Source organism: Triturus cristatus, chromosome 12 (genome assembly GCF_964204655.1).
Source record: "Triturus cristatus chromosome 12, aTriCri1.1, whole genome shotgun sequence".
Taxonomy (NCBI): Eukaryota; Metazoa; Chordata; class Amphibia; order Caudata; family Salamandridae; genus Triturus; species Triturus cristatus.
Genome location: NC_140595.1, coordinates 107,431,258 through 107,443,582, shown reverse-complemented (window position 1 = coordinate 107,443,582; position 12,325 = coordinate 107,431,258). Strand labels below are relative to the sequence as shown.

The 12,325-nt window shown below is 41.4% G+C and overlaps 1 protein-coding gene and 1 long non-coding RNA gene across 4 annotated transcripts in view; one reads left to right on the top strand and one right to left on the bottom strand.

Moving 5' to 3' along the window:
- The window catches only part of LOC146772768 (rho guanine nucleotide exchange factor 11-like), a 319,232-nt gene extending 307,256 nt beyond the window's left edge, over window positions 1-11,976 (top strand). The window contains exons 16-19 of one of the 2 annotated variants that reach the window (XM_085639975.1): window positions 969-1,064; window positions 3,374-3,618; window positions 9,755-9,938; window positions 11,241-11,976. In XM_085639975.1, coding sequence (XP_085496101.1) covers window positions 969-1,064; window positions 3,374-3,618; window positions 9,755-9,938; window positions 11,241-11,452 — 737 coding nt within the window. In that variant the 3' untranslated portion in view covers window positions 11,453-11,976. The remainder of the gene's footprint in view (window positions 1-968; window positions 1,065-3,373; window positions 3,619-9,754; window positions 9,939-11,240) is intronic. The other variant, XM_085639976.1, reaches the window with a different exon arrangement.
- The window catches only part of LOC146772767 (uncharacterized), a 142,651-nt gene continuing 139,287 nt past the window's right edge, over window positions 8,962-12,325 (bottom strand). For both annotated transcript variants that reach the window (XR_014972393.1, XR_014972392.1), the window contains 2 exons: window positions 11,248-11,472; window positions 8,962-9,961 (listed from right to left, as the gene is read on the bottom strand). This is a non-coding gene — a long non-coding RNA (uncharacterized LOC146772767). The remainder of the gene's footprint in view (window positions 9,962-11,247; window positions 11,473-12,325) is intronic.

Here is a 12,325-nt window from a genome sequence, read left to right as displayed (position 1 = left end):
CATGTTCTAATTTGTGAAAGACCTCAGGTAGCAGCGGGCCCTTATCCTTTAATGCACAAGATGGTTGCAGCAAATAAAATTAGCCAAACTTTACTCACAAGTACAGATTGTAGAGCACAGATGCAGCGGTAAACACTTCCCTCTATACAGTGAATGGGATCATTGCTTGCACTGGCAGCCCATGTCTCCCTTTACACATAGGATGGGTAAAGGTCAGGCAGCAGCAGGGCAGGAATACTCAGCACAGCCATTGCTCCATTCATGCATCCATTCATCCATCCACCCAAGCACAGCACAATAGGAGTGAAGTACATGACCACCGCTCATGAAAAATAAAATATTCAAATGTAAATGCCTTACTGACTTTCTGAGACACACATGACCCACCAGCTGATGCCCACAGCAAGACCTGCACAGTCGGGAGTAAGGAATATGAAAGGAAAATTCCTTGGTGTGATGTTGAAGATGGCAGACAAGCATTGCAAGTGATTCAAACAAATGCCCTAGTGTCTCATTAGTTGTTGATGGAAGTGGCGCCCCTTTCATTATTTGGCCGCATGAAATACCATCGGAAATATCTTCCTATTGGTGAAGCTTTTAAGTTATAATTTAACCACATTCTGTATTGTGTGCACCTCTTTTTTTATGAGAGGAGAAAGTTCGATTTATATTGAAATCCATGGTGCAGTAATGTAATAGGGCTGTAGGCAATCCTATTTAACTTCACAAATAGGGTGTTTTTGGGCTTTGGGTTTCTGTTTTTTTTCTGTAAAAACGTTCCATCTTGGCAAATCATTGAAAATTGGCTACTAACAATCTTTTAGGTGATTACAATTTCATGTATCTGATCCCTTTCTTAATCTTTTTTTCTATTTGTCTCTTTTCTTCTCACTTTTTTCATATTGTCTCTTCTTCTCTGCACACCCACAAACCCCCTTTCCTTTTCCTTTGTGGTGTTTTCTGCACAGCTGAGATGGTGGGCAATAATACCATCATACCATTGCCAGACAGCCACCAATCAGAAACCGAACTGAAGAATGTGGGAGGCGGAGCTAACTTAGCTGGTAATCACATTCTCATTTTCTGGTCACGAGAGTTGGAAATGATGCGAGGTAGTCTGTGCGAACAAAACGAAGGTCAGAGCTAGAACTACCTTATCCTGCTTTTGGTTTAGTGGAGTGAATGAAACTGAATGTAAACACAGTGGAAGAAGCCTATTATGATTACTGTATCCATATGAACATTAGCAGTGTGACTCACCTAATACACATAGACTCAATGTCACGTCACATTATGCAACTAGCGGGTTTCCATCAGTGGATCCCACAGCATTAAAGTATGACTTGCTCTTGCTTGGAGGTATTGACACAAACAGTGTGTGTATCCTTCAGGAAGAATTTATTTTCCTTCATTTAATATTTGTGTGTAAGTTCTGCAGTAAAAACACGAACCAGAGGGCTTAAATATGAAGGAGAGTGATGGTGTTTAAACCATCTTCTGGAATATTTCTTTTGAGTTTACACTTTTGGGATGTTTATTTCCTCAACTATCTTACTCGGCAAGCACCATGACTATTGTCTTCAGTATCACCAAAAGATTTCCCAATATGTAGAGCGATTGAATACTCATTAAGTGCATGCGGAGCTGGGGCTCGATTATGTCTGACGTGATCTCCTTAAGCCCGCTCCGGTGTTGGATTAAGATCTGGAGCAGGGTGGAGCTGAAGCTAAGCCGGTTGATCCTCGAGGACTGTCTGTCGCTGGACCGGGCAACTAGTATACCTTGGATTGCTTATGTTAAGGCATCCTTTTTATCTCTAGGCAGGGCCGATACCTTTATGAATCGGATTCCATTCTCTGCCCACGATTTGGGGAATGTTAAAAGATTATTCCTTGAATGCTCCTGATCAGATAAAAAAGGTTTAGAACTTCAGAAGCCATTGGTGAGGGGCCACATTCTTAAAAAAACTGTGCAAGGGATGGAGCATACTTGGGCCTGGTTCGCTCACAGCACGGTAGGTTTTTATTGGTCAGGTTTAGGTTTAATCAAGTGCACCATTTTTTGGCTTCCACGTGTGGGTGGGTACGGCCTGAGGTAAGGGCTCCCTGCGGTTGTGACAGTGTGTCTTTGCAGGACCTGCTCCATTTTATAATGTTTTGCTCCTATTTCAGCTGGCCTAGGAAGCGTTTCTTAATCCCTTTGCTGAAATCACTGCAGTTTAAACAAGTCAGGCCTGCCTTGTACCTTCAGACGCTCCCTACGGAGCATGTGACCTTTACTGTTTTATCTTTTTTACAAGCTGTCTGGGCGTCCAGGAAAACGAGACCGGATTAATTGTTTAGTCATTGAATTCATTTATGACTGGTGTTACTTTTGTTGTAAATGCACCTCCAGTGGGGTTCGGAATTCTGACTACTTTTTCTGGATTCGCTTGCGGTGATTGCTTTGATACAACTTTTTTTCAAGAGAGAGGTCAGTGGTTCATAGAGCATGGATGCAAATTTTGTACAATAGTGAGGAGCTTTCTTAGTCCCTCTGTGGCCTGCCGCCCTTTGATTTCTTGCTGTGACCGGGTCAGGATTCATGGGATTTGTCACCTACCCATGGGTATGGGAGCTTGATGTAACTGGAAGCTTCCATAAATCAGTCCCGCACAGGGTGCTTTGGCCAATTCTCGTAGATTTGTGACAGCATCTTATAGAAATGGTTAAGGACTTCTTGCTGTGCGTTACTTTATGCCACACCTTTTCATATTGTTATCCGGTCCAACCTGGTAACCTCACTGAAATGATTTCAATGATGCAGTTCATTTCCAAGGCTATCAGGGCTTCTTTTTTTTTACCAGCCAGTGTCTCTTGTATCTGATTGAAGAAATGTTATTTTAACTCACTCTGGCCATTAGGTACCCCACTCTTCTCATATCTTTTTTCATAGCAGCCACTGAGGGTCAGACAGGGCTTCTATCTAGCATGGTGTCCAGGTAGTGTCATCTGGAAATATTATGTGCTTGTAAAATGTTCTGCGGTATGCAATAGAGAGGGAGTTTATGCTGTTATGGATGTTGCTAGAATTCTCCGGTTGCTAATTTAACATCTTTTATCATGAAGGTATTCTTCTTGAAAATGGTGTTTAAGAGGTAGTGATAGTCTGGAGAAATATTTGCTCTGGAAGGCAAGACATTGTTACAGATGATATACCATAGTAAATACTACTATATCTGGTGGTGTGAGTGCAGAATAGTAAAATTCTGATTTTAATAGACAGCATTTGAGAAAACCACGTAACTGATGCACGTATATTTTATTTTTCTCTGCATAATGCAGGAAATTATTTTTATAAAGCACTGCCAGCTAACCCCTTGATTCCTCTACAGATGGTGACCGCATAGCACCTGCAGGGAAAACTTGTCCGGCCGACAGGACTGAAAGTAAGGCTGGTCCCAGCACCTTGAGTGCACCGACAATCAGTCGCATCAACTCCAGTGAAGACAGACATCAATTCGGAAGCACCGAGGTTGCACCTTCTGCAGAATCGCCAGCCTCCAGCCTTGTAATTCATGACATGGACATGGTCTTCAAGATGATGGAGCCGCTTACACTGAAGCTTAACGTGCAGAAGGTGAGAGTGACTGATATGCAAAATAGGATTGTTAAATGACTGATTGCCTGTGATCTATGACACCGTTAACCAAATTGCCTTAAAGCCCACGAAAACATACTTATTTTCACAATTTTAAAATTGCTATGCCATCTAGCAGCAGTATGTTTAGAATTCTAGTGGTAGATTTTTATGAACACTCCAATTTATTCTTACGATAGACTTTTGAGAACACTCAGATTTGTTCTTATGCTGAGCATAGAGCAGCTAAGTTATGTAAAATTTGGAATGTTCATTGGCTTTTAAAGCATTTTCAAATTCTTGTCTTCTACAAATGAAGGTACTAGTTGTGCAGACTCTTTCAATTATGAAAAATGTGATTAGTCCTTATTGTTTTTTAGGTTTGCATGACTAATCACATTTATGATAGCAGCCTGCAAAAGAATGAATACAATTACACATTTTTGATGCAAGTTTGATTTCATAAAATGTTTACACAATAAACATAAAAAGGTTAGGTACAAACTGTGTATTTCTGTGGGAGCCGGCCTCGTGGCGTGGTCGTTTCCCCGCGCTAAGCCGCACGAGGTCCCATGCACATCGGGACTCCTCCATCTTGGATTGCACGTCACTCCACGTGACCACCTGTATGACCCTGCTCTACCCGGCCTCGGTCCCAGCGAGGCCCGACATCGAGACGCCACCCCCGGGCTCGGGGGATACCACGTGAGCCCTTCCCACTCTCGGCGGAGGGCAGTATCGATGGGACCCCCTACCGTCTCTCCACACCTAGGGGTGATCACCCCACAGCTCTCTGGGGCCTGGCGCCTCTCCTGCTGGGCGTCTGGCCGCTCCCTACCCGGCCTCTCCGCCCCCTCCGGGCGCACGGGTCCGGACATCAAAGGGCTCCCGTCCTATATCTGGGGCGACCCGACAACAGGGCAATAGTTGTATCCTGGAGTCAAGAGCCCTGCTGATCAGATCGCGGCTGACCCTACGGAAGAAGACTCACCCTGAACCACCACTTGAGCCCTGCTGACGACGTCGCGGCTCCACCGTGCTTAAAGACCATCACGAACCTTTGGGGCCCTGCTGATGCTGTCGCGGCCCGACCTTGTTGAACCTTACCACCTGAGCCCAGCTGACCTCGTCGCGGCTCGATCGAAGCGGAACTACCATCCGAGCCCTGCAGACGCCGTCGCGGCTCTCCACGTCCGAGCCGCTCTGAGACCAGCATCCAAGGTCTGGCACAGCGCCCTCCCGTACCTGGCTGGTACTAAGACTGTCCCGCTACCCTATCCTTAACGAACATTGAGACTCTGATAGGATCCCTCGATCCCTCTGTAAATATTGCCCGTATTACTGCCGATAAAGAATCTAATCTTGCAACTACTATTGAATCCTGTGTGGTGGTGTTACTGAGCCTAGTACGATCATAGGAGAAGGACCTCCCCGAGGGGGCTTCTCAGCGGCGCTCGGCTATAACTTTGCGGTAGGAAGGTGCCCGGAATAGTCTCCCCGACTACCCGGTGGGCCTCCCTCCAACAATTTCCAATTGTTACAAATAGAATAGAGATAACATGCCTCTTCAAGGTAATTCAAGTCTCTTAATGCCCCTTCTCACAAAAAATAAAACTAATTAAACATTGGATGGCAGCCCCAGAGCAATATACATTGGTATAGCATCTGCTCCTTTCTGTAACGTGCTGCCTTTTTGTTCTTTCACAACTCTGGCCCAAATGGGAACAAGTGCAGCATTCCTCCATATCCCTGGACAAACCAGCCACTACTATGAAAAGCCGCTCCGGACCACAGGATCTTTAAGGTTGCGAGTGTCAGGTCGAGTAGATTCTCAGAACAATCTCTTACTGTTACATAGGCATGGCCCCTTGAAATACCTCCATACATTTTTATCCAGGAATGTTCATTTTTTATTTGTGTTTTGTATCATTAGAGAAGTGATTTAGCTTGGGTAGACATTGCTGAACTAGTCTGAATTTTTCTGGACACCATTTTTTAAAATGGCAGATCTGTTGCAGTGATGATGTAATATTTCAGGAACCATGAGACCTATATCCTCCATTTTTATGTCAAAACATAGGCTTAGGGGGTCAAGTAGGCTTATAGAGATAAAAAATAAGTCCTCAGAGCAAACATTCCACCATTTTCCAAAATGCTGGATCTAAAATGATGTGTTTTAGCCACCATATTGGTAATCTATTTTAATACTGTTTTGGTTTTTCTGTTGATTCAAATTCGTAAACATGAGCAAAGGAAGTAGTAGCAGAGGATCTTTACCTCCTGACAGTGTTGCTAATTACAAAATCTGAGGACTCATTCAACAACAAAAAATGAGTCATTTGCCAAACTGATCCAAAAGAAAATCTAACATCCACTACGGCTGGACAGAGGAGAGTTCGAGTTGCTTCAGAAATACTGCAAAGCCAAAGTTCACAAAAGTTTGAAACTGATGGGTGAAGAGGATCAAATATTTTATCATTGTAACAACAAATTCTGCAAGTCGTATACAATGAAAAAAATCCTGGAATTTTTTTTGTCAAAAAATAGCAGAAACCAGTGAATCACAACAAGAATTTGAGTTTTCTGAGAAAGCGACCACAACCAAACCCAATACCCATCCACTTAGAAGATTAATGGCTATCCCTCGTCCACCTCCAACAACTGATCACAAAAGCAGAGGTCCTTCAATGTGTTATCTGTGGTTTAGCCAGAACATGGACACTAGGGAGAATGAAAGAACAAAGTACAGAGTATGTGAGTACCAAAGGGCAAATATATTTTTAACTGCAGCGGGTTTCTTCCAAAATGAAGTTTTTAGCCGAATATCTGCTCTAAACAGCAAAGTGAATGTATTTGCAGTGGATTTGTATGCCCACCGGAACTGCGTGCATGCGTACATTCGAAAATATGAATGTACGATGAGCTCCCAGCAGCAGTGTAACAGCCAGCCTTCAGTTAAGTTTGCACTCTTTGAAAAAGCAAATTACGTTTTAAAGCCACTCCTGAGTGCTGGCTACGGGTTCACACTCAGTGAGATCGGAGAAATAATGGTCAACATTGATAAAACTGTATTGATCCACAAGAATAAAATTAAGATTGTTCTGGTCAGAATGTGCAATCGCAGAATTATTTTTGTCAGTCTAACAAAAAAATGAGCTACTTACGTGGTAGACTGGGATGTGATGACGGCTTTCACTGATTTTGCAATCAGTGCAAGCCATCCTCACATCCCAGTCTACCACAACGTTTCAAAGTGGCTGAGGACATGTATCTTCTTCGACCTGATGCTGCGGTCCACAAAGCTGATTTAACTGACTTTATCATATCAATTATTCGGTGCAGATGAAGGATAAAGAAAAGCCAGTTCCTCAGTAGGCTGGAATTCATGCTCTGATCTCCCAGAATACTGTCCCACTGAAGAAGGCTGGGAATTTACCAGTAATACCATCCCCAGTCACAAACTACGCAACAGTATACACAGCTCTAAATAATTTTCAAAATGTGCGTGTTCAGTTTGAAGACCAGCCTATCCTGACAGTTGTCTGTGATTAATGTGTTTTCCGTATTGTAGCTGACATTTTTATGAGCAATCAAGTAGGATTTGATGATCTTTATCCAATGACGGGTGTTTTCCACATGACAAAAGTTGTGTTGAAGTGTGCAGTAAGTTATCTCAGTGGGTGTGGCATAGACAATGCACTTATGGAGGCTCAAATCTTTGGAAGCAAAACTGTCCAGTAAGTATTGAGCAGAACTCATTATGTTTGTTCGTTACAAGGTATGCTCATCGTATCTGAGGCTATAGAAACATTGCATTGGAATGCTTTCTGGAACAAGAAAGGCAAATTAAGTTTTGCATATCCTATGTCAGAAGTGAAGAAGGCACAGGGTACACTTCATTCAAAAGACATAATGCAAAGCTAGGTAATGTTCAATACACTCAGTTCAGAATCAGAAAACCTGAAAAACAAGTTCATAGAGTTTGTCAAAGATTGTGAAGAAAAATCAGAACTTTGCAAGTACTGTGGAAATGTTTTAGACACGATAGCTCTAATTACAAACGTGGTACATGCTGATCAGGAAAATGATTAGAAGCTGCATGTCAAGACTATGGAGTCATTGATTACTGTGTTTCACAAATCCGATTGCATACACTACAATTAGATATGGGTCCTGGTATATGCAAAGAGTGAAGAAGCTAGAGGTGGAAAAACTACACCTCAACAGAAAATTCATCCAAATACATTTTGTAGGGAAAGACAGAGGCAAAGTTCAATGCTGTTACTCCAAATATGAACCTGGAACAGACGATCCCGAGATCACAGTAAAGCTCCAACAGAATTATTGATCAGACTCGTAAAAGTGACTATGTTACTCAATGGCAGCTAGTTTACCATGAAGTCCTTTCTATTTGCAATGTTTCCAGAAAGATGACAAATGCAAAATGAATGGACCATTGTGAAACTGTTCCTCACCACAAACTAGTGGGAAAGAGAGGAGAGCGTTTTAACATGTTGACTGCCTTCTTCATTTCATGCAGCAGCAAGGAAACCACTTTGAAATGACTGAGCCTGTGCGACTAGCCAATTTTGTGACCAAACAATATGTGAATAACAATATAAAGTCACGTCTATTAGATGTCCTGGAACATGGATTGAAATTATAATTGAATTGAGCATAATTCAAGGATTGTCAGAGTTATTGATATGGTATGGAAAAAGAGAAAAAAGACATTTAATTGCACTTGATATTCTGTACAAGAAATTTGACCCAGAGAAAGCCAGTGTTCTTATCAAGGCACATGTTCTTACGGGTGATTATGCTATGAGCAAAATTGGAACAAAGCTTGGAGTTTAACTGCTGAATCTGTGAAGTTCCTGAAGGGATTTTATGAGACAGAAGAAGAATGTGACTTTAAAGACGTAGAAAATATCTTGTATGTGTGTGGAAAGCGAGTTCTGACTGTCACACATTTGATGATCTTTGGTACAGTAAGTTCAAGAGATCAGTGCCGCTAAGTGACCTGCACCAATGTCATATTCTGTGCGCAGGCACATTAAAAGAGCGTTCTACTTGATCAGAAGATGTGTAAATATTTTGGATCATGCATATGTAGAGAAAGATCTGTGTGAATTTGGTTGGGAAGAAATTGATAGGGTTCTAAAACCTACAAACTTCTAAAGCCTCTACCCACAGAACTTACACATACATGTTCTTGCAATACCTGTCCTATAATAAGATGTCCCTGTTGATATGCTCTTCTCAAATGTTCAACATTCTGCTAATAAACCACAAGCGATTGCTGAAACAAATAAAGTGAATTATGAAAATGTGTCTAAAACGGAAGTGATAAACATAATTTTATTTCATATTCAGATCATAAACATTGTTTGGTGTCTACATAATAGGATTACAAACCATTACTATTTGTTTCATACTTTTATATGTCTCTTCTTCCTTATTATAGCCGCCATTTTGGAAAATGATAGAAGGGCTGCTCTGAGGAGTTTTTTCTTGTCTCTAGAAGACTACTTGTCCCTCAAAACCGATGTTTTGACACCAAAATGAAGTATATAGGCCTCATGGTTCCTGAAATATTGCATCATCATTGCAACATATCCGCCATATTTAAAAATGTCCTCCAGAAAAATTCAGCCTGGATCAGCAATGTCTGCCAAAGATTAATTATTTCCGCAATGATCCAAAAACACCAAATCAAAAATGAAAATCTATGGAAAAATGTTTTTTAACAGGTATATGAGGGGGCTCAGATTATATAAGAACAGAAAATAAAGTTATGCAGCAGATCTAACACAGCAGCTCCTCCTTTGTAAATCTGCATCCAAAAGTTGCATCCTCTCTGAGACTTCCATTCACCCCCCTTCTAAGAGGACAGTAACTTCCATTGTCCCTTATCATTAGAGAAATAGAGAGAACCTTGAAAGTATGGGATGGAGGGAATTAAACTCTGTTAAACTTGCCTAATCTACCATCCTTCCCAACATTTCCCTTTTCAAATTAATATGTTTTCTTCTCAAAGTTCAGTTGTACTAAAGATCCTGTAAATGTGGTACATTATCTTCAGTCGAATCATGTTGTATTCTTTGTCATGACCTTTTCTTTTTGACCATTGTAGGAAATGACAGCCCCACACAGGGGGGTAATGAAGTCTTTTAGAGGAGCCGCTTCGGGGGACGGTCCATTTGTCCATGACACAGGGAAGGAGCTCAACACACAGAGGGCAAACCTTCACAGTCCCAACGGGGAAGGCGATCCTTCCTTCACAAGAGACTTGCAGTCAGAGTCAGTAGCTGAGGACGGTAAGAAGACTTCTGTGCTGACTCTAAATTGAAACCAAATGGAATTATTTCTAAAGCACAGCAAAAATAACAAGCATACATCTTATGTTTTTTTAGGATACTTAAAGCTTGACCACAGACACTTTGATCTTTACTAGAACCTTACATTTTTAACAAAGACCTAAGCCACTTCCATTGTCAGCACAACTTCAAGCCAAAACGTGTCCTGAGAATGTCGTCTTAGGAAAGTTCATAAAATAGTACTATGTTGGGTTGCAGATTATTTCTTTGCTTCACAACAAATCATTTTAGGAATTGGTAAATGACATTGGTTTAGTATTACAGCCTCTTTCTCACTTTTAGGAAAAAACTGTTACTTCACTGCTTTTCAAAGCCTTCAGATCATGGGTTGTCAATTGATAGGCTACAGAATGCTAAATTATTTGATTGAATTCTTTGAGAAATGAATTCTTTTGGAAAAGTGTGGGTGGTGCTAAGAGATCTAGCACTCAAACACGTCAGTGCAATCGTAAGCAGAACTAAGAAAATTACCATAATAGGAAAGCTTAACTTGTTGACAAATAATTTTGGAAACTAGTGGATACTTACTACAGATTCCTGAACTTGTGTCTATTCTAAAGTCCCAGAGTTTACTTGGAAAACTCAAAAAGCAGTTCCCCTGCTCACCGGTAGGTGGTATGAGCAACTTCAGTAGTGATGAACGGAGCTGCACATAAGCACCACGCATGTGTGCTGATGCCAGTTTCTTTTCGTCTGCCCCTTCAGATGCGGATCTGGAGCTCTGCTCTTCTTCTTCACTCCGCATCAATAACATTGGGCTGTGGTAGAGTCCCAAGGGCATTTGGCAGCTGATGAGGCAAAAGAGTACGATAGCCTCTTGTTTTCCATCTGGAACCCAGTTTAACCCCTTGTTGTTATAAGATGTGTATTTTGACATTAGGGCTACTCCTTGCATTGGTGAAACAGTTTACACTGGATTGTGCGGTGTGAATGAGGAATATACAAGCTTTTGGGCTGGACCATCTCATAATCAATGGCAGTCATTGTAAGAACATGACCTGCCACCAAGTGTAATATGAGCAATTTGCTTCTGATGCTATCCTTCCTGTGGATTTGTTTTGATACTGTAGATTAAAACCTACCTATAAAGGACATGGACTCACTTGGGCTGGCTCACCATCAAGATGGAGAGCTTGTGGCTAACCTTTCAGATTCTGCCTAAAGATGGTGTTGGGTAAAGCAAAATGTGAGTTACTGCATCAAAGACCAAGTATTTAACAATGTTTATTTTTTCTCCTCCAGGTCTTACCGAGGTTGTAGAAGATTCTTCTGCATTGTTGAATTCCACAGTGGGATTTGAAAGAAGAGCACGCAGAGGCAGGCTTGGCCTCAATCTTTCCCCACCACATAATGCTCTTTCCGTGCCCTCAACCACCTTCAGCTCCACCAAAGATAATGTGGATCAGGACCAGCAGCTGAGAGGAGGCGTCGCTATTGAAGAAACCGAAGTTTAGGGCCCAAAATGGGACTGAAACTGGAACATAGTTTTGGAGAAAGGAGAGGAGAGTGTCATAAAAACTGGATTTTTTGTTTTCTGAAAAACACATATTAGCTTAAAGTAAACATATATAGTTATATACCTATTTTTTAAAAAAAGATGTCATACTACAGCAATTTTAATTGCTTCATGAAAAGTGTTTCCTGCCTGCCAAAGCAGGCTGTTTGCTGTTGGAGATAAGGGATCACTTCTCCACTTATTCTCTCCAAGTGAAAAAATCGACAGAAATGTATTTCCTGAGGACTTGTTCCCACTTCCACTCCGCATGCCAACCAAGGGGGATGGAGAAAAGAGGGGCGTATGCTTCTGGAAGACCTGCTTCTCCTCCCATTCACCCTCATGAGAGAGATTGCAGTATAATCTGTACAAAATGCACTATTTTATTTTCCAGGCAAGGATAAATATGTACTTGTGTGCATTTTTCTGTATATCATTTGTTTCCCCAGCTTGTAATAAAAACAATAAAACATTTCATCACCACTTGCGCCCACAATAGCACTCAGAGTTCTTTCTGTGAGCTTGAGGTGTCCACAGTGTAAGTTTGCTGAAGTGACTGGAAACCAAAGTGGGAGCTTCACAAAGAATGTGTCAAGTGGCATTAAACATACCACAAGAAAAAAACACTTTTTATATCCACACCAGTTTGATTCAACTCTTAATTCACAATTGAGACGAGTGATACTTCATTTTCATTGAATAGTCAATAGGCTTTGTGTAGAATAGCAATGTATTGCTTAAAAATAGCTGAAGAGTACTAATAGAACGTAGTTCAACAAATGACAAGTGCTGTAATCTACAATACTTAGACATGTAAGTCTACATTCTCCCA